At 54.5% G+C, this 21,577-nt stretch overlaps 1 protein-coding gene across 1 annotated transcript in view; it reads left to right on the forward strand.

The window, feature by feature from the left end:
- The window catches only part of NEK6 (NIMA related kinase 6), an 86,284-nt gene that overhangs the window by 62,768 nt on the left and 1,939 nt on the right, over positions 1-21,577 (forward strand). The window contains exons 8-9 of the mRNA XM_027556235.1: positions 10,973-11,067; positions 18,707-18,820. Coding sequence (XP_027412036.1) covers positions 10,973-11,067; positions 18,707-18,820 — 209 coding nt within the window. The remainder of the gene's footprint in view (positions 1-10,972; positions 11,068-18,706; positions 18,821-21,577) is intronic.

Consider the following 21,577-nt stretch of genomic DNA (forward strand, 5'->3'; position numbering starts at 1 on the left):
AGAACAGTGGCCAGAGGGGAGTAAACCAAGGACTGGAGGAGCCCAGGACGCGACCACCGTGTCCTCACGAGCTCATGTTTTAGGGATAGGGAGGTGTGGCTCCATGGTCGCAGAGACCACCATGCCATTTTTCTCGCTGCTGCACGGTGTCCCATCGTGTGTGGGTGTAGTGGTTTTGAAGCTCTCGTCCCCATCTGACCCTGGAGGACCCCTGGCCCGGCCTCCCTAGCAGCTGGTGCACCGTGACTCTTCTGTTAGGTCAGAACAAAAGGATGTTCAAGGACCTGCCAACACGTGAGATCGTGACACTTCATTCATTCATGTACATTCAGCCCGTTCCTCCTGCTGGGGATGTTTGGGCTGTTTACAGCTTTTGGCTTTTAAACCGGCAGTTTCAAAGCTGTAGGAGCCCAGTGCTTTCATGGTGGAGGTGACTTTGTAGCTGAAGTGTGGGAAGTGACCAGGAGCCCACGAGGTACGGAGGAAAGGATGGCATGGGGAGGGTCGAGGGCCCGTGGGTGGCAAGGAAGGCAGGCGGGGCCTAGGAGGCTGAACTCAGTGGGAACACCATCCCGGGAGCATGGGGGCACTGAGGGCCAGACGCCGGAGGAGACTGGGAGGTCACATGTGTGTTTCGGGTCATGTTAAGCACTGTCCAGCTTCAGAATCCAGATATGTGAGCGAGTAAGTGAAGTCACTCAGTCGTGTCTGACTCTTTGCGACCCCATGGACTGTAGCCTACCAGGCTCCTCTGTCCATGGCATTTTCCAGGCAAGCATATGGAGTGGGTTCCCATTTCCTTCTCCAGATATGTGAGCAAATGCGAAACTTGGACGGCTGGAGAATTTTACACTTGATTAGAAACCAGCGAAGTCCCCAGTGTGTGTGGAACACAGAAGTAGGGTCCCCTGGGTGCTGTGACCAGGGCTGCATGGGAACATTTCAGGCCAGGGCAGGGTGCAGGGGCATTTCCCCGACCCCCAGCAGTTCCTGGCTCTTTGCCGTGGCGTCTGCAGGGGACGGTGCCTGAGACTCATCTCCCCCATTCGGTGCCGCATCCACAGGAGGGAGCTGGTCCTGTGCACAGGCCGAGCCCCTCGAACACTGCTCTGTTGTCCACTCGCATCCCCCGCACTCCGTGGCCCAGCCAGTGCATCTCCGGTCTTCCTGTGCGCTACACCCCTGAGAGCCTGCGGCGTGCCAAGAGACACACAGCAGCCTTCTGGAAGACACGCTTTCCTGGTGGAAACTGTCACTGTTCATACAGGTCCTGATGGCTCGAGGCTCTCAGGATATAGCACACAGTCTGGAGAAACAGGCTAACTCAGAGATCAACAGCTCCCAGCTGGGAACCGGAGAGACTGTGAGTGTGTGTGACTGTGTAAATGCGTGTGTGTATGTGGTTGTTTTGAAATCGTCATCCCTGTCTGACCTCAGAGGACCTCTGGCCCGGCCTCCTTAGCAGCTGGTGTGCTGTGGCTCTTCCGTTAGGTCAGAATGAAAGGATGTTTAAGAACCCGCCAACCCTTGAGTTGGCGATGCTTCGGTCATGCCTCAAGTAGATGTCAGGGTCCATAGGCTCCTTCCTCTGCGCTGATGAGGAATCTGAGACCCAGGGAGCTTGAGGGACTCTTCTGAGTTCTGTGATGGCAGAGCCGGGCCGTGATACGGCCCTCCCGGTGCAGCACCTGGTTCTTCCAGGAGCCCAGGGTTGGGGGCCCTGGAAGGATCTGCCTCCGGAGCTCGGCCACTGACTCCTGTACCTGGGAGGAAGCCGTCTCTTTCTCGCTTCCCCATATCCTTCTCTTTGGGAAAATCATTGTGTCTTGTCAGCTTGGGACTGTTTACCTCTCTGGTGCAAGGGCTTCAGAAAGGCCAGAAATTCAAGGGAAACCGTCAAAGAGCAGAGTTAAAGCCACTGCCTCCTGTCCCCTGTCAGTCAGGTCCCAACCCTCCTCTGTCCCGCCGGGGAAAAGACTGCGGCACAAGTCAGAGCTGGTTAAGATCACATCGTGAGGAGCGGGCAGAAATGCGGGCTCGTCCAACAGTGTGAGTTTATCGACTTGGACTGGTGCACTTATTATATTAATGAGAAGGAATTGGAACTTGAGAAAAGGCTGCCCGGGTAAGCCAGGCTCTTCCCACAGCCTCTGAGTGGCTATCGGGCCTCATGGTAGGTGGAAGGAGCCCTCCTGGGGCCGTGTGCCCATCGAGCTGAGAGGCCCGCACGGGCTCAGCAAGGCCCTGTGGCCAGAACCGGGGGCCAGGCCCCACGAAGGCGACAGTGCCAAGCCAGAGCCCAGGTCTGAAGTCTCGGAGACCAGGAGAAAAGACCCCCTTCCGTGGCGAGGTTCCACCACACACAGCTGTCCCATACACACATTCGGCGGGGCAGCAGGCTGCACGAACTGCAGGTGCCTCGTGACTCAGGAGGGACTTGGGGGGCAGAGCCTCCCGCACACCCCATGTGTGGGTGTGAATTATGCATCCATTGCCTCTCTGTGCACCTACTACGTGGGGGATGTTCCGAGGCAGCCACGTTGCCCCAGCAACCACCTTGTCTCCAGAGGCTGCTGACCCAGGGTAGGGCTTATGCAAATCCCATCTCCTCCTGCCGCCTCCTCCCCCAGCCCCCTCCCTGCCTCCATATTTGCTAACACGAGGCTGGCATGAAAGGGCATTAGTCATGCCATGGCCGGGCTGACAGGTGCGGTACCCAGCGGTGGCAGAGCGGCTGCCTCGGTGTCAGGAATAGGAGCCGTAATTAGAGCGCGGAACAGAATGAGCGTCAGACGAATTACCAGGCAGCAGATCATATTTGTCAGGAAGGATTGCATACATAAAAATTAAGTGACAGTACACGCCGGCATAATGAAAGAAAAATGAAAGATTTGCCTACACACAGCTCACAAGCTACAAGCAAGTGTCTCGCTCCGAGCAACGGCAGCAGCTGCAAGACAAATTGTGGGGCTGGGAGAGCAGGCTCTGCCCGCTCTGCCATGAGACCCGACGGCCTCGGGCTGGGATCGGGGTGGGAGGTGAGGCAGGCTCACATTCAGGCCATTACCGCTCCCCACCCTTCTTTCAGGGGGGCTGGAGAAGACAGGTCCGGTTGGGGGCAACCCTTGTCAGGTACCCACGGTAAGGCCGTTTTCCATGTCACTGACCCCTGGCCTGGCTGTGGGGCATACATAAATCCTTCCTTCGCCTTTCCGCAGGCCGAGTGCCCTGGTCCTGGGCTGGGTGCAGGATGGGAGGTTACGGGAACATGAGGTGATACAGCCTTCCCTGCTCTCAGGGGGTTCCCAGACAGACCCAGGGTGGCACTGTGTGGGGGGGCAAGCAGAATGGTATGCGGCGGGCCCACTGTGTGAAGGCACAGTGCTGGCTGGCTGATTCAGCTGTGCCCGAGGAGCAAGGGTCCACTGGGACCTGGAGCTGCCTTGGCCCCTCCCAGGGGCTTTATTTTCATCTTCTGAAGTCACTAAACTGACCAAGGAGGTGTGTTAACAAAGAAGACATGGTTTAAAGGATGTTTGAAAAACATGTTGCATCTTAAAAATGTGGACCAGTGAGGCTTAAAATCTTTTGACAGATGAGGAAACGGGGGCACAGAGCAGCACTGCCATATCCCTGTGGTCCCCAGGCAAACAGGGGCTGGAGAGTCCTTTTGGGGCTGGAAAATGTGTTTAGCATCTTCACCACCAGCCAAAGCATCTTCATGTCCCAGGTGGTACCTTGCTTAGTGCTCCAGCCGCCCAGGGAGGTGGGAATCCTCAGAACTCGTTAATAGGGGAGGAAGCACAGGTGCAGTGAGGCGAGCACCTTCGCGTTAGCAGGTGGCGCTCCAAGCAGAGCCACGTGGCAGGTGGGGGCGTGGCCATGTGGTGGGCGGGGTGGTGCACGTGGCAGGCGGGGGCGTGGCCACGTGGTGGGCGGGGTGGTGCCACGTGGCGGGTGAGGTGCGGCCACGCGAGAGTTTCCATCCAAGGCTTCCTGCGCCATCTTGGGGTGAGCCCCTGAAACCTGGGAATGTGGGGTGCCGTGTAGCCTGGCAGAGTCGTGCTCCCTGACTCTTAGATCTGTTAGCGATCCTCCATGGGGGAACTACCAGTAGGCAGATATTTATAGGGATGTAAACAATCTGGAATCAAGTCGACGCTGGTAGAAGTACAGTGTTTCATCAACATGGCTGCTTCTCGGGAGGGCTGTGTGGCCTGACCTCGGGTCGGCTGGTAACTTAGGAGGACTTGGTGACAAACGGTGGCACATGGACAGGGTGTTCGTGTGTTGTGGTCCCAGTGTTGGGCGGAGCGGGGAGAGTCTGGAGAGGGCCCGGAAGCTGAGGACTTGGCTTTTCTCTCTTGGGGGATGAGAAGCCCTCGGCCTAAGGCAGAGACGTGGCGCCTGCCTTGGGGTGCAGGATGCGGGGCGGGGGCGGTGAGAATGGGCAGGACAGTGGGGCAGGGGGGCTAAGCCAAACCGTTGTCCAGGTGAGGTGCAGCAGTTAGGACAGTGGCCAGGGGACCAGGGAGGAGGGGAGCCCCCTCAGGAAGTGAGGCCTGATGTTGTCGGGGGCAGGGAGGGAGTTTCATGGGTCAGGGCCTCCTGCAGCACAGAGGAGTCTGGTCCTCACCGGCTCCCCTGCCCTCTTGGGCACCCCCAGCCCTCCTTTCCTAGGACCACCCCCCTCCATTGCCCAGCCCCTGGGGTCTGTAGGGAGCAGAGCCTTCCCAGAGCTGTTGCTTCCTCCTATCCATGTGCCAGGAGTTCAGACTATCCCCATTTTTCTGAGATAGATACCAGGGCTCCAGAATGTGGCAGGGAGGACCCCCACGGACCACTGAGTTCACCCCGTGTTCCACTGGAGTTAGAGAGAGAGGGTCCGGTTCTCTGCTGCAACGGGTCCAGGCCTGGCTGGGGTGCTGCTCTGGGGGTGCGTGTCCGCGCCCCCACCCCCTTTCCCAGCCGTTTTCAAAACCACCATCTGGGGAAGAAGTGCAGCCCACAGATGCCAGCCTCCCCTTCATGTGATATCTTTGCCTTTTTCATATCTAATGAACATGTTTCAAACACTGTGAGCATTTCAAAACACGGCAAAGTTTGTTTTGACAGGAGTGGCGCATCTCGGGAAGCGGGGCGCTTTAATCAGCCTCCGCTTTGAGGTCCCACGTTCTCCTCTGATATCTGCCGGGTTTGAAATCTGGGAGTTCTAGGTGAAGACGCGGGGAAGGTCAGGGTTTGTTGGGCTCCTCTTTCATATGCAGAGCTCCGTCCCTGGAGGGGAGGGTGGGGGCAGGGCTGGGGGCTGCGGGGCTGATGGGGAGATTGCTGGCAGGGGATTTGAGACCCTGGCTGTGCGCTTTCTGCATCTGAGCGTCTCTGCGAAGGCTTTGTCGCTGCTCTGCCGCTGGACGTGCCCACGGAGGTCCCTGCCTGGCGTTTAGGGCCACTGTCTGCGGAGGCTCCTCCCCCTGCCAGCTTCTCCCTCTCTCCCCCAGCACCCCTGGGAGTCGGGGTCACTTCTCCAGGGCCTGCTGCAAGCTTGGAACTTCTTTGAAGTCTCTCATTTTATCTTTAATGTTATCTTTCATAATGTCTGGGCACTTACTGTGGGCATAAAAGTAGAGTTTTACAGACTTCATTCCCTGGAAAAGCTGACACAACAGGAAGAGGTGCTGTGTTCACCCCTTGCAGCTTTGTAGTTTGAAGAGCCCTCCAGTGAGGCAGAGCACCCCAACTGTAAGATGCAGAGGCCCCTCCCCTGGGTCAGGGAAGAGGCCACACTTCCCTCGGTTAGCACTTGGTGGATTCATGGCTCCACAACGTTTCTGAGCAGCTGAAAGGAGGGCCAGTGTGGGACGCTGCAGAGCTCCTCTCAGTTGTATGATATGCTCCAGGAGGTTGTGGGAGATGCAGGGGCCAGGGGTCCAGATTTTTAACAACCTCTTTCAGGTGATCTGGTTACAGCCATTGGTCAGTCAACTCTTTCCTTGTTCTGCTGCCTCCTCCTGGACACTTGCTGGGACAGGCAACTCACTACCTACTGATAGACCCACACCTGGGAGGGTCCAGCAGAGCGTTGGGGCTCAGTTAACATTGGATGCTGATGGATGGATGGATGGACAGAGAGATGAATGGATGGAGTATGTAGCCCTGGCATTTTAGAAGAAAGTACAGATCTCATTAGGATATATTTGCCTTTTCCCCCTCATATCCGGTGGAAATGAGTAAAAGCTGAAGGAGCAATAAAAAGGTAGGTTGAGAGGAGAGGGGAAGATGATGCCCCCAGCTTTCTCTCCCCGGTGCCTCCAGGCTTTCACCCCAAGCAGGGCCGAGGCAGGCATCTGGAACCTCAGCAGAGGGACAGGGACATAAAGGAAAGGCCCCGATCCACTGAGCAGCTGGCCCTCCCTAGCCAGGGGAGGGGGCGCTTTGACTGACCTTGAGAAGCCCACCCAGAAGCGGAGGCACAGCTGAACTGGAGGGCAGGCGGGGGTGGCCAGCAGGGGAACTCGAGCAGGGGGACCAGCTACTCAGAGTCTTCACTTTCAGATGGGCCTGGCAAGGCAGCCCTGCCAGGCCAAAGCCTGATCACTCAGCAGGTCTTCTCTCCCCCAAGTCCCTCCTGTGGGGACCCAGGAGGATCGAGAATAAGCGAAGGGTGAGACAGGGTGGGAAGAGGTGTCAGGGCCAGCCGACACTTCTGGCTAGGGAGTGGGGTGGGGGGTGGTTGGCCAGGGGTCTTGGTGCAGTGCAGCCAGACAGTGGACCTGCTGTCCCTCACTGAGGACAGGGCCTGTGACCTGCGCCATCTCTGTGTGCACCCCATCAGCCCTGTGTGGTGGTTCTGTGTGGGAGACAGTCCTCACCTGGTAAGCATGTCCACCCACCCCGAGTGCTGGATCGCTTGCCATTTGGTCTGAGGTTCCCACTGTTATGTGAGAACTGTTTGGATTTCATCCTGTGGTTTGGATATGACAAGTCATCCGTTTCACACTTGCCCATTCATTTTCATTTTGCTCCCTTGTGACCAAAATGTACAAGGGGTTGCTACTAGAAGTGCAGTTTGCTTATAGAATCCCACATGGGTTCATTTGCTAACTGACAGCTCTTTCTGCTAAGTAGCAATTAGCCCCCTGATTTCAGCCATAAAGTATGCATATAGGATGACACAGTTCTTAAAACTATTTAAGTGATGGCTGCTGTCCTGGTTTAAAGATTATTGCCATCAAACAGTGCTTGGTAACCCAGTAAAGCAATAATCAGCTAGTCCCTCTTGGACAGACATAAGTAAATAGTGCATTAGGCTGCGTTTAAAAGTGTTTATGCTGATACATACAATCTGATACCATGCAGATGGATTCATTGACTTGGTGACTAGATGCTTAGAGGGCACCCGCTGTGGCCTGGTCCCGGGGAGGGCACTGGGACGCTTTGGTAATGAGATCCTGCTCCCAGGGTGCTCAGGCCGGGAGCAGGAGTTTCCAACACTGTTCATGGCCTCTACAAGACGGGCACAATAGAATTTCTCACCCATCTCCAAAGAGAGGGGAAAAGCAAGACGATAAGTTTCAAATAGCTAAACTTTCTCAGTGTAAGACACTGTCCTTGATCTCATTGTTTCAGTGTTAAACTGAGAAGTAGTGACATGAAGTGGTAGTTGGGATTTTGTATTTCAGATCAGATCAGTCTCTCAGTCGTGTCCGACTCTTTGCGACCCCATGAATCGTAGCACGCCAGGCCTCCCTGTCCATCACCAACTCCTGGAGTTCACTGAGACTCATGTCCATCGAGTCAGTGATGCCATCCAGCCATCTCATCCTCTGTCGTCCCCTTCTCCTCCTGCCCCCAATCCCTCCCAGCATCAGGGTTTTTTCCAATGAATCAACTCTTCGCATGAGGTGGCCAGAGTACTGGAGTTTCAGCTTTAGCATCATTCCTTCCAAAGAAATCCCAGGGCTGATCTCCTTCAGAATGGACTGGTTGGATCTCCTTGCAGTCCAAGGGACTCTCAAGAGTCTTCTCCAACACCACAGTTCAAAAGCATCAATTCTTCGGCGCTCAGCCTTCTTCACAGTCCAACTCTCACATCCATACATGACCACAGGAAAAACAATAGCCTTGACCAGACGAACCTTTGTTGGCAAAGTAATGTCTCTGCTTTTGAATATGCTGTCTAGGTTGGTCATAACTTTCCTTCCAAGGAGTAAGGAAGGAGCCCAGAAAAATAAAGTCTTGACACAGTTTCCACTGTTTCCCCATCTATTTCCCATGAAGTGGTGGGACCGGATGCCATGATCTTTGTTTTCTGAATGTTGAGCTTTAAGCCAACTTTTTCACTCTCCACTTTCACTTTCATCAAGAGGCTTTTGAGTTCCTCTTCACTTTCTGCCTAAGGGTGGTGTCATCTGCATATCTGAGGTTGTTGATATTTCTCCCAGCAATCTTGATTCCAGCTTGTGTTTCTTCCAGTCCAGCATTTCTCATGATGTACTCTGCATATAAGTTAAATAAACAGGGTGACAATATACAGCCTTGACGAACTCCTTTTCCTATTTGGAACCAGTCTGTTGTTCCATGTCCAGTTCTAACTGTTGCTTCCTGACCTGCATACAAATTTCTCAAGAGGCAGATCAGGTGGTCTGGTATTCCCATCTCTTTCAGAATTTTCCACAGTTTATTGTGATTCACACAGTCAAAGGCTTTGGCATAGTCAATAAAGCAGAAATAGATGTTTTTCTGGAACTCTCTTGCTTTTTCTATGATCCAGCGGATGTTGGCAATTTGATCTCTGGTTCCTCTGCCTTTTCTAAAACCAGCTTGAACATCAGGAAGTTCACGGTTCACATATTGCTGAAGCCTGGCTTGGAGAATTTTGAGCATTACTTTACTAGCATGTGAGATGAGTGCAATTGTTCGGTAGTTTGGGCATTCTTTGGCATTGCCTTTCTTTGGGATTGGAATGAAAACGTAAACACCTTTATTGGTAAAAATAAGTTGTCTTGAAACACCTTTGGCCCATGACAGCCTGAAGTCTAGGCCCCTGCCTTGGGGCAGCCATCACTTTCCCAGTCCAGCTCATCAACAGGCCTCTTCTCCCCCCAGGGTCCCCTGTGTTCCCACATCCCTCCTTCCTAGGGTCATCAGTCTACATCTCAGTCTCAGCCTCTGCCACACTGGACTGTGGCTGCCTTCATAGACTCTGACCAGAACAGCCCCAGCCACCGTCAGATTCTTATGGCCAGTGTAAATGTCCTCTGTGTAACAGTCTTTAAAATCTGGCCTCCTGAACAGCTGTCCTTCAGATGGACTGATGTAAGAATTTCAGATTCTTACATAAATCTGTGGTTGCAAATCCAGGTTCCTACGCCCCCTGCTCAGCCCTGCCAAATCAGCTGCTCTGCTGCAACTTGCATGCCTCTGGTGATGAGGAGCTCACTACCCACCAGGAACTCCTTCCATGCTTGCCCGGCTCGTCTTTAAATGTGCCGCCTCTGCTTTTTAACTGAGACATGATATGCACACAGCAAAGCTCTCTCAAGCCCTTTCCTGAACATTACCCCCATAAAGTAATTTTTCCTGTTTTGGATAAAAATGAAATCAAATAGTGGTATTCTTTTGTTCCTGGCTTCTTTCCCTCAACATTGTGTCTGTGAAAACGGTCCCTTTTGTGGTATGTACCTGAGATTTGCTCTTGTTCATTGCTGTTTAGCGTTCCCTTGTGTGAATAGACCACATTATCAATCTATCCTTTCTACTGTTGATTACCACTTGTTTCCAGTTTGGGGCTATTACAAATAAAGCCATTCTGTGAATTCTTGATCATGTCTCTTGATGGACAGAGTACTCTTCTCTCGGGCACACACCTAGGAGAAGAATTGCTGGGTTTTAATGGCGGCAGTGTGCAACTGTAGTACAGTAGACACTGCCACATGGTGTCCCAGGGTGAGTGTGTCTTTTTATGGCCCCGTCAGCAATGCGTGAGGGTTCCGGTTGCTCTGCATACCGCCACCTTAGTTATCTAAGGCTTTTAGCTTAAACCATTCAGGTGGGTAGGTGGTACCTCATTGTACTTTTAATTTGCATTGCCCTAATCAGTAATGAGAAATATAGCTTCATTTCACATGCTTATTGGTGACTTGGATAGTCTCCTCTTGAAATGACTCTTCAAATATTTTGCTAATTTGAGGGAGGGTGGATGTTTGTCTTTTATATGTTGATTTATAGAAGTTTAAAACTATATTCTGTCTATGAGATCATCGTTGGGACAATTTTCTTCCTGTCTGTGGCTTGCCTTTTAACTCTCAGTGATCTTTCATGAGCTGAAGTTCCTAATTTTAATGAAGTCCAGTTAATCAGTCTTTTATGGTTAGTATCTTTTCTGTCCTAGTTAAGAAATCTCAGGCAGGACATGTTGATTGGTGCTAGTAGCCAAGGGTGGTGGCCAAGAGTTCAGTTTCTGGAGCCTGAAGATCTGGGTTTGAACCTCATTCCTGTCATTTTTCTGAGCCTCAGTTTCTCCATCTGTTAAATGGGCTCCCATGCCATGGTTGGTCAGCAGTCACCATGGTGGCTTTCACTGCTGAGAACCTTATCTGAACTCTTTTGGGATTTAAGCAGTCACTTTTAGAGGATACTTGGTCAATTGCCTCCCAGAGCCTGGCCTCTGTGTCCCCCTACCCTGGGCAATTAGAAAGAACAGCAGTCCTCCACCACCCAACCCCAAGATGGATTCTCAGGTCTGAGTGGGTCCCTGTTTCCAGGAACTTTTAGGGCCCCACGAGCATGGGGCCCTGCAGTCTGACCCAGCCCTCTCACTTGTCAGAGAAGGGGGCAGGAAGAGAGGGCAAGGGGGCTGCCCAGGATCCCAGTGAGGCTGAGGTCAGGCCCCTCCCCACACCCCCCCCTCCCCCCCGCCTCCCCGCTGCTCAGAGCATGAGCACCTGCCTGTCCCTTTGCTGTGTTTCAGTGGGGACGCCGTACTACATGTCACCAGAGAGGATCCATGAGAACGGCTATAACTTCAAGTCTGACATCTGGTCTCTGGGCTGTTTGCTGTACGAGGTGAGTGTACGGCCCGCGGCCCAGTGGCATTTAGAAGGGTGAGCGTGATGGGCACCCAGCTGGGGCAGGGCTCACCTCACCAGCTCGGTGGAAATCCGGGATGCACGTCTGCCTGTGGCATTGGTACCATCTGGGTCTGGTCCTTCACCAGTCCGCTCTGCCCAACGTCAGCCTGATTAGCACTGTCGGGCGGGAAGGGGTTAGAGGGATGGCCAGTGGCAGGCTGGGTGCCATCTCGCCCCTGGGCTGCTCAGATCTGGGAAGGGAGACAGACTGGAACCAGACAGAGTGTCCAGTGTCTGCTTGTTGATGGAAGGAGCACAGGCAGGGGGATCTGGTTGCCCTGGTTTCCCTGGTAACCGGGGTGATTCTGTTCAGCCTGTCCTTTACCCGTGGACCAGACCCCACGCAGGGCCCCTGTCAGCTCGGGCCTATGCCTCTGAAATGCTCCCCACCAAGGGGTGGCCACGATCTTCTAGGTTCAGACCGTGGGTCACCCTAGAGACCACCAGCCTCTCTCCTGAGCTGTGAGACGGAGCCACCAGATGGCCATTTCCAGATCTGGTGGCCAACCTGGATGGAGGGACAGGAATGTTTCTGAGTCTTATTAGGCTCAGACATGAGACAACATGAGCTTTTGCAGCTGCTGGAGGCGGCGGAGTACTTTAGTATCTCCAAGTTGGCAGTCACACCCTCCTGCTGCCATGGCCCACCCCCTGCTGGGCAGGTCTCCTGTCTGTAAAATGGCAGTGGTAGCATCCTGCATTGTCACAGGCCAGGTAAATGAAATAACATTTCATTTTATTTCAGGCTTTGAAGGGCTTTGAAGACCCTCCAGGGCTGAGAGACACCAAACATGCTTTGGGTTTAGAGTTGGAACCTTGATTATTTTTCTGCTTTCCTGGGGTGGATTTGAGCATCCCTGAAATCTGGCTTAGAACCAATACGCTGAAGAATCTCCCAGGGCAGCGACATGTTGGGGTAGCATCAAGGGGCCACCAGGAGTGTTTTGGAGTTGCAGAGACTTCTTTGTTTCCTTGGGAGTTCTGGCCCTGGGAATTGACCTCGTGGCCCGTGGGTATAGACTTCAGGAGTCAGCTGCCCACTGCTGAAGCACCAGGACTGGGGTGGCTATCCATCAGAGTCTCTTGGTGCTGAGATACCTGCTCACTGCATTACAGATTAAGGCTATGAGATCCAAACGCTGATCCCTTTACAAGGTTTAAACTTCACAGCGTCTTTCTTTTTAAGCCAGTGGCCTGCTGTTAATAGCACACATTTCATTTTAAAGAGCAGCCTTGTGGTTGAAGATGAGGCCACGTGGAAGTGTGGCCCTGGTGGCGTTTGAGCCTGAGTCCCCTTCTTCTGGAGGTGTGCCGTGTGCGTGTCCCACTGAGTCCTCCTGACGGTCTGTGGGTGAGCCAGGCCCTGGTGATCAGAGGTGGGGAGCAGACCGTGTTTCCTGGGCCTCACAGGGGCATCTGTCGTAGGTGGAATTTTTTGTAAGCACCAAACAGGAGTAGCCCATGGAGGTGGTGCCCCCCAGGAGCTGCAGGGCATCAGGGCTCAGGGGCTTCCCCCGACCCAGGGATGAAGAGGGCTGAGCTGGACTGCTTCCTGTGTGGGGAGCTGTGGTGGTGACTGGGTGAGAGATGAAGGGCCTGGTGTGGGCCCTGACCTCAGTCTTCGCCCGTGAGGGCCCAGGAGCTGCAGGTGCAGGTGTAACGGGCTCACACCTGGCTCATGAGGTGAGGACGGCACCCGGCTCGGAAGGCCCTGGGCGGTCGGGGGGCAGGTCAAGGAATCGCTCTTCCTGCCCCTCTTGCTGCCCCTGAGCCCCTGAGCCAGTGCATGTGAGCAGCTGGCCATATTTCCCTTTTCGCTTCGGCCAGCGGGGAGCCAAAGTCCAACTGTCACCCATCCCCACGGAGATGTGGCTTTGTCCTCCTGCCCTCATGACACTCACCTAGTCCAGGTGGTGCTCTACTTCTCTGTGCCGTGTTCGGGATTTCTGTAAGTCACTTCCTGCCTCTGAACCACGCAAGTCTCCAGATGGAAACAAACAGGCACGCAGGTGGCCGGGATATAACGGCCCTGCTCCTGTCCTCGGGGCTCCCGAGCTGGTGCCAAGCCGTCCACACTGGTGCCCTCTCCCTAGAGGCAGACACTGTCCTCGAGTCCCTGCCATGGGCACCTGAACACATGTGTAAAGAGGGAGCATCCATAGTGGCTCCCCAGCCTGGAGGGGCTGGTTTATTTCAGTATTGATTTGCTGGCACTGTGTGGAGCTGTGTGACTCGCAGCCAGGCATGGGAAGTCAATGAAATCAGACGAGTCCTGCGTGCGAGGGGACAGCTGACCTAAACCCAGTGGCTCTGGATCTCCGACAGAAGAGGGCTGGTGTGGTTGGCGTGCTGGCGCCTCTGAGGGCGGAAGGCAGTGGGGGCTCTTCCCCAGGCTACCACCCCCAAGCCCTGTGGGAAAACAGAACTGGATGTTTTCCCAGCAGACAGGGAGGGAGACGCACCTGAGCCCAGGGCCATGGTAATTGGAAGGAAGCGTCCCCCAGACACGGCTGGAGCCCCCACTGCACAGCCTGTGGGGCACCCTGAGGGCGCCAGCCTGTAGAGCTGCAACAGGCTCTCCCACCCCCATGGCCCCCACCACCCGCAAATCACTTCCAAGGCTTCTGAGCGGACCCAAGGGAGCACCCCTGGGCCAGGGCGGCAGGCGGCAGCACAGAGCCAGAGGAAACCTGCACACGACAGAGACAGGCTCACCCTTCCCTCCGATCCCCAGAGTGGACTGGGAGTATCAGGAGTCCCCGTGACAGATTACCAGTTGGCCTGATACAACATAAAATTATTATCTTCCCCTTTGGAAGCCAGAAATCCACAATTTCCCTGACTCAAGGCAAGAAAAGGAAAAGGCCACCTACATTCCTTGGCTTGTGATCTCTTCATCGTATCACTTAAGTCAACTGACCTCTTCTGTACTCCAGTCTCTCTGCTCCTTCTTATAAAGATACTGTGTTTACATGTAGTAGGGCCCACCTGGATCACGTAGGACTCTCCCCCTATCTGGGATCCTTAATTTCATAACATCTGCCAAATTTATTTTGCCATATAGGCAACACATTTGCCGACTCCTGGGATTAGGATGTGAACATCTTTGGGGACCTTTATTCAGCCCACCACATCACCTTCCACCTGGGCATCCATATGTCCACTGAAAACCTCCTGAGGTCACTTGAAGATGCTGATGTCGCCCCATGGCTAGTGAGGAGCCGCCACAAAGCAATACACCTGGCCTGCACCCCTCTGGTGGGTGCCAAGTAGGATCTGTCCTGAAGAGGTCAGCATGGGACAAACAGGCCAAACAGCTCAGCAGCTGGGCGCCGCACTGCCCTGGACATTGGAGTGGATCCCAAGAATGACACCAGGCCAGTCCCAGCTTTGCTGTAAGGGAGGAAGCGGGCTGAGAGGCATGGAGAGACTGTCTAGGGTCACACAGCAAGAAGTGGCCTACATGAGCAGTGGTACCCAGGCATAGATACCCACCCTTCTGTGAACAGGAGCCGGGGAAGTGGTCCTTGTGGAGCCAGGGCCTCATCCCTTCTCCCCAGCCAGCAGGGGAGGCATGACAGTGGAGAAAGAGATGCGGGGCCTCGGCTCAGAGCCCCTTTTTCGGGGAAGGACTGGTTGTGAGGAGCCCCCAGCAACTGCAGTGGCCCCTCCAGGAGCTCCCAGCAGGGATGCCTGAGCTTGGCCTGTTGGAAGGCCTGGTGCTTTGTTTTCATTACCTGGCACGCCTGTGGAGGCGCTCAGCAGGCCGCCTGGGCTCTGCAGAATTTACTTATTTACATGGGAGCTCAGCTCTGAGCGTGGAGCTGAAGGAATCAGGGTCCTCAGTGGGGGGCCTTCTCACAGCAGCCTCAAGGCTGAGACCAGCAGAAAAGTGGGCCGGAGGGGGAGCGAGGGAAGACTAGGGTGGAGCTGTGCCTTGTGTGGAATCCTGCTTTATTCTAGCTTGAGCCAGAGAAGGGTCTGGAGAAGCTGGGGAAGCAGGGCAACAGACTGCTTGGCAGCTAGCCCCTGGGGTCAGCCTTCACTCTTGGACAAGATTGGGAGAAACTGGTGATGAGACGGATGTCTGAGGCCCTGACAGGGCCGGAGTCAAAGGCAGTTTCTGTCCCCTCTGAGTCAGAGACCACTTCTCCTTCTGACATCTCAAATCACACACCAGTTTCCCTGAGCCCTCCCGGCGGGGGCAAGCGCCCATACTCGCCCATCTCTCTGGCCATGTGTCATCCCAATGACACCAGGGAGGAAAAGTTCTGCATCTGAGGAGCAGTGCTGAGAGCCGTAGCATTGGCAGTCCTAACGAGGCAAGCAGTGTCAGCCCCGAACAGCCATTCCTCCTCTGCTTCGACCAATCAGAGGTGGGTGGTCGCCGGTACAAGAAGATCTCGACATCCGGGCTAATCGTTCTAATCCCAGTGTCCCCAGCAACCCCAGAGGTTCCTTCACAGCATGATGCTCTGATCCGAGTGGAAGGCCCGTGGCCAGCAGCTGGAAGGGGAGCGGCCTGGGGAGGGGGAGCAGGGGGATGCTGCTTCCACTAGAATCTGCGTGTATGGATGTAGAAGCCACTGTGAGCCGGGGAGGCTGAGAGGGCTCCTCTGGCAGAGCTCACTGCTGACCCTGTTCAGAAAGCGTTTCTGAAACTGGGGAAGGCGCTGGAGGGGATGGAGAGGTTATCTGCAGGGAACGGCATGTACAGGGCTCAGGCCTCGCCATTCTGGGGCCCTTTTGTGCAAATCAGATCAGGCTGGCTGGTTGAAAGGATCACCCAGTCCCTGTCCCAGGTCAGACACATGAAAAACCAGAGCCCGTGTTAGTGAGGCCAACTTTAAACATCCTTTCTACTTTGGACAGAAACACTTTCCAGGAAAATCCGCCTTAATCCACCTGCCTTGACTTGAAGGGCACCAGATCACCCTGAGTGACCGCCCTGGAGCCTCAGCTGCTCTCTGCCGTGGCAACAGATGTCCCTTTGAAACTGCCCAATTAACCCTTTGCACCTGAGGTTCTCGTTTTAATTATTGGAAATAAATCACCCAAGCGATGCCATTTTGCACGCTAGTTGGAAAAGACAGTTCCCCATTTCTGCACACCCCTCCTGCTTTGCCAAGTGCCATGGCCACTCCCTGCAGCCTTCCCATGGGAGGTTTCACAGTCCAGGTGGTCTGCAGCCCTCCTTAGAGGGGCCCAAGCCCCTGGTCAGGCGGAAGAGAGCGGTAAGGCTCAGCACCCCTCTGAAATCACTCAGCCAGGGCCCTGGGCCCACAGGTGCTGCTCTGGGGAGACTCCTGACCTGGGTCAGAGGAAACCCCAGGTCTCCAGTCCACACCGCCTCTCCAAAGGCCATTTGGAAGCCCAAGGACACTGTGTGGGGTCTGAAGCCCCCTGTGCCTCCTGAAGGAGGCAGGCTATGCTCTCAGGGTCAGCTGACCTATTCACAGGCTGAACAGAACACGGGGGCAGGCCAGGGAACTAAAGCTTCCGGGCTACCTACCACGTTCTGCCCTGAGATGGGGTTCACCGGCCCACCCTCCGGAGCCTGACAGGGAGCAAGGATTCCTCAGGTGTCCCGGAGACTCTGGCTGCGGTCCACATACAGAGTGGCCCTGGCACCGGCTCCTCGAGGGGAACCAGGGCCGAACGGCCAGATGGGCACAGGTACCTGACGGTGCTTGAGTAGCAAGAGGAGTTGGGCTGTCAACTGGAAGCAGGAGTGACAGGCGGCACTTTAATCCCATTACAGCTTCATCAGCAGATGGGGCCAGTGGGCACCTCACTGGGCCGCCTAACACGGCCACTCCTCGGTTCCTGTGTCCCCTTTGAAGACACCCCCAAGGGTGCTGAGTGGTGAGGTGGGAAACTCAGCTAGTTCCCTGATGGGGCAAGAACCCGCCAGGGCCTCCACAGCCCCTAGGAGAGGGCCTGCTTCCAGAGTGGAGCCGGAGGATGACAGCTCGGGTTAGGACCCTCCTCCTGTGCTGGCCAAGGCTCACCGCCACCCTGCAGGGGGAACTGTGTCAATCTCAGATGAGGAAATGGGGGGCCAGGCCCACAGTGTGTGTGTGTGGAGCTGGGTGGGATTCACGAAGCTTCTGTCTGCAATGTCTGTTAAGCCCAGGGTCCCCGGCCCTGCATTCATGGGCAGCCAAACAGCCCTGCGCCCTCTGCTAATGTCTGGATGTGCAGCTTTCAGGCAGCAGCAGCCACTGCCCAGAACCCTGGGCTTCCACAGCAGCTCTGTGATGGGCTGGAGCACGGCCAGAATGAAAGCAAAAAATGCCTCCCCACCCCCTCCACCCCACACATCAAATGTTAGCCCTTAGGTTCAGTTCAGTTGCTCAGTCATGTCTGACTCTTTGCAATCCCATGAACCGCCACACGCCAGGCCTCCCTGTCCATCACCAACTCCCAGAGTTTACCCAAACTCATGTCCATTGAGTTGGTGATGCCATTCAACCATCTCATCCTCTGTCGTCCCCTTCTCCTGCCCTCAATCTTTCCCAGCATCAGGGTCTTTTCAAATGAGTCAGCTCTTTGCATCAGGTGGCCAAAGTATTGGAGTTTCAGCCTCAGCATCAGTCCTTCCAATGAATATTCAGGACTGATCTCCTTTAAGATGGACTGGTTGGATCTTGCAGTCCAAGGGACTCTCTTCTCCAACACCATCGTTCAAAAGCATCAATTCTTCGGCACTCAGCTTTCTTTATAGTCCAACTCTCACATCCATACATGACTACCGGAAAAACCACAGCCTTGACTAGACAGACCTTTATTGACAAAGTAATGTCTCTGCTTTTTAATATGCTGTCTAGGTTGGTCATAACTTTTCTTCCAAGGAGTAAGCGCCTTTTAATTTCATGGCTGCAGTCACCATCTGCAGTGATTTTGGAGAGCCCCCAAAAATAAAGTCAGCCACTGTTTCCACAGTTTCCCCATCTATTTGCCATGAAGTGATGGGACCAGATCTTCAGTTTTCTCAATGTTGAGCTTTAAGCCAACTTTTTCACTCTTTCACTTTCATCAAGAGGCTCTTAGTTCTTCACTTTCTGCCATAAGGGTGGTGTTACCTGCATATCTAGGTAGGCAGTTTCCTAAATTTATTTCTCAAATAGACATCCTCCCATGAGTGTCTTCAGAATTGCTCTTTAGAAATATAAGACCATGTGACAAGAGGAACCCACCAGTCCCAAGCACAGCTCCTCCTGAGCAGGGCCTGTCTCCCCATGCCCTGTGTACTTACGACCAAAATCAGCCCCTGGGAGCTGAGGTGTGGGCAGGCAGGCGCCTGCACACGCCTGGCCCTCAGGACACAGATGCACCTTCTTCGTTGCCCTTAGTTTTGTCACTGAAACCTTTGTCCCTTTTAATGTGCTTATGTAACAAGGATCGTGTTAAAACGGCCTCTTGCTGTTGCACCCCAGCTTTCTCAGGATGGGGGGGAGCCTCAATGGACAGCCGCTGCAGTGAGGACCTGGAAGCACCCTGCCCCGGAGGAGCAGCCCCTTCTCCCCTGGACCTCAGGGCCAAAAACTCCTCTCTCACCCCTCTCCTTGCAGATGGCAGCTCTTCAGAGCCCCTTCTATGGAGACAAAATGAATCTCTTCTCCCTCTGCCAGAAGATCGAGCAGTGTGACTACCCGCCTCTCCCCGGGGAACATTACTCTGAGAAGGTGGGTCTGCAGCCGCCAGGGCTGGGCCTGGTGAGCTCCGACGACCAGCAAGGCTCCAGGAGGGGCTGAGCTTGGGTTCACTTAACAGGGTGCAGAAGGAAGTGACTTCTCCACTTCCTGGAGTGAGGAACTCAGGGTGGGGGGCAGATTAAGAGGCAGATCTCGGGGACTTGGTGTGGCCCCCGACAGCAGGGCTGCAGCCCACCCACTGGATAGGAACCAGCAGGAGCTGCCCCACGTGCCCCCTTCTGACCATTTGGCTCCCAGCCCAGGGCTAGAGTGAGGCTCGCTGCTCTGGGACCCCGAGACGGGCTCAGACAACAGGAGGTACACAAGGGGCGGCAGGGCCTCGCTGGCCCCACGCTATGATGGGCAGCCACGTCGCTCCCATGAGAGGAAACCACAGCAAGCAGACCTGCGTCAGACCCTTTGGTGGGCTTATTTTCAACATTCTACACTGAGGACAGGGGCTCTGGATACAGACTCTGACAAGTCTGGCAGTCAGGCTGTGATGGCTAAAGCTGTGGGAGAGCGTCTTCTGCCTCAGGTCCCTCTTCTTAAAAGCAGGGCTGATGTTTTGCCTTCATGGATAAAAGGTGAGGAGAGGAGAGGACAGGTTTACAGCCCAGAGTGGTTAACAGTGTAACATACTCACCCTCACGCTTCTTGGGTGAGTCACTGAACTGAGTCTGTTTCCTCATGTAAAATAGCGGTAACCCTGGAATCTCCCGCAGAGGATTGAGGTTATGCAGGGGGACGTGCTCAGTCCAGCACCAGGCTAACGTCTACCACCACCATCAGCCAGAGTAGCCACTGGCTGTAGCAGAGCCTGGTTCAAAGGAAACGTTCCACAGGTCGTGTTCAGGGTCAGTACTAGGGGGTGTGACAGAGAGTGTGAGTCTCCCTGGGCTCACCCTGCAGGACCACAGGCCATCACCTCACAATAACAGCAGCTCACATTTAGGACTGATGAATCCCCCTGCCCCTAATGCCAGTTTACCAGGAAGGTTAAATGACTCAGAAGGGTTAAGTAACTTGCTTGTGATGAAAGCATTTGACCCAGATGACCCTGCACCTAGCTGCCATGCCATCCTATTTCCTGAGGGTGTAGCCCTCTTCCATAGCCAGTCATCCAGCCAAGGCGAGGCAGCGTCTGGACTGCTCACTTCACCACTGTGAAGGTTCTGGAAGGAGCAGTCCTTGCCCACCAGGCCGTAGCGACCAGGTGTCCCAGTGTGCTAACCCTGCATCCAAGCAGGCTGACTAGAGGGGCCTCGGCCACCCTTCTGGCAGCCTTTGTTCCCACGCCTGCTGGCTCTGTGGACTCCCCGCAGCAGCCAGAGGGCGGGCAGGAGTGCACACCCTAGAGCTGCTCACTGCACTCTCTCTTGTGGCTGTTGCTTCAGTGGCTTGCAGAGTTCTCCTGCGACCTTTGGAGGAAGTACTTATGCTCTGGGGTGGAAGTTGGTAGGAATGGAGAAACTAGTTGAGTTGTTCACCAACTTAACAGTTGCACTGGTTTTTCTTCCCCTTGTTTGGACTTTTTTTTATCTACAGGTATTTTTGGTTGTGCTGGGTCTTTGTTACTGAGAGGGCTTTCCTCTAGTTGTGAGCGGGGGCTGCTCTCCAGTTGCGGCGCACGGGCTTCCCCTTGCAGTGGCTCCTCTTGGTGCAGAGCGCAGGCTCTAGGGCATGCTGGACACGCAGGCTCAGTAGTCGCAGCTCCAGAGCACAGGATCAGTGCTTGTGGTGCAGGGGCTTAACTGCTCTACAGCATGTGGGAATCTTCCTAGATCAGGGATCGAACATGTCTCCTGTGTTGCCAGGCAGATTCTTTTCCCTTGAGCCACCAGGGAAGCCCTGAATTTGGAATTTGGTTGGAATTTGTTAAGAAGGTTGGAGTCATACTACCTGGAGCACATGACAACTTCTCTGGGCCAGTTTGCCAGTTTGTCAATGGGAACTGTCAGCTCTGTCTCATGGTTAGAAGCTGGAATGAAGGAATTCTCATACAGCCTTTGGCCCTCTTCCCTCCCAAGTCGGTCCTTTCACCACCCAGAGTGCTTCCACCCCAGAGCACCTGGCTTTCACCAGCTGTGTGCAGCTCCTGGAGGTGTTAAATCTTAGCACTGGAGCCCTTCTGCACACCTCACTTTTGAAGTTCTGTCTCCTTTTAGGAATAAGACACTGTTTCTCTTCAAAATTTTCAGGCACACACTTGTTCCCAACTGTGTGGTCTACTCGCAGACTACCTTAATGTGGTTTTCCTGGGCACTTTCACACGTCACAGGCCAGCCCCAGCCACTGCCCCCAAACACTGAGGTTCTGGAGTTCGGTCTTGCAGGCTTGGCTGCATCTGGCCAGGAGCTTCCCAGTGTTTATAAAGCAGTGAAATTCCCAGTAAGGCAGCACACAGGCTGAAACCTCTCCCAGGGGGAGGAACCCCAGATCCCTCAGCCTGGAACAGCTCAGGAGTGAAGCAGGATGCACACCACCAGACCCACTGGGCCAAGCCCAGAGTCTGTGTGAGCCCCCTAAGTCAGGATCTCCCTTCTCCCTGCTGTGCCTGGCCAGCCCTTCCAGCAGCAGGTATTTAAATGAAAAAGAAAAAACTGCAGTGAGCCCAGTGATGCAAGTTAAGATGTAGGCTTTCTAAGGTCATTATTTTAATTACCATTAAAATAATTGGCACTCTGGCTATCAGAAGAATGGAGGTGATCAGAGGCTCAAGGTACCCCTCCCCCACCCGGAGGCAGG

This window comes from Bos indicus x Bos taurus, chromosome 11, assembly GCF_003369695.1.
Source record: "Bos indicus x Bos taurus breed Angus x Brahman F1 hybrid chromosome 11, Bos_hybrid_MaternalHap_v2.0, whole genome shotgun sequence".
Lineage (NCBI taxonomy): Eukaryota > Metazoa > Chordata > Mammalia > Artiodactyla > Bovidae > Bos > Bos indicus x Bos taurus.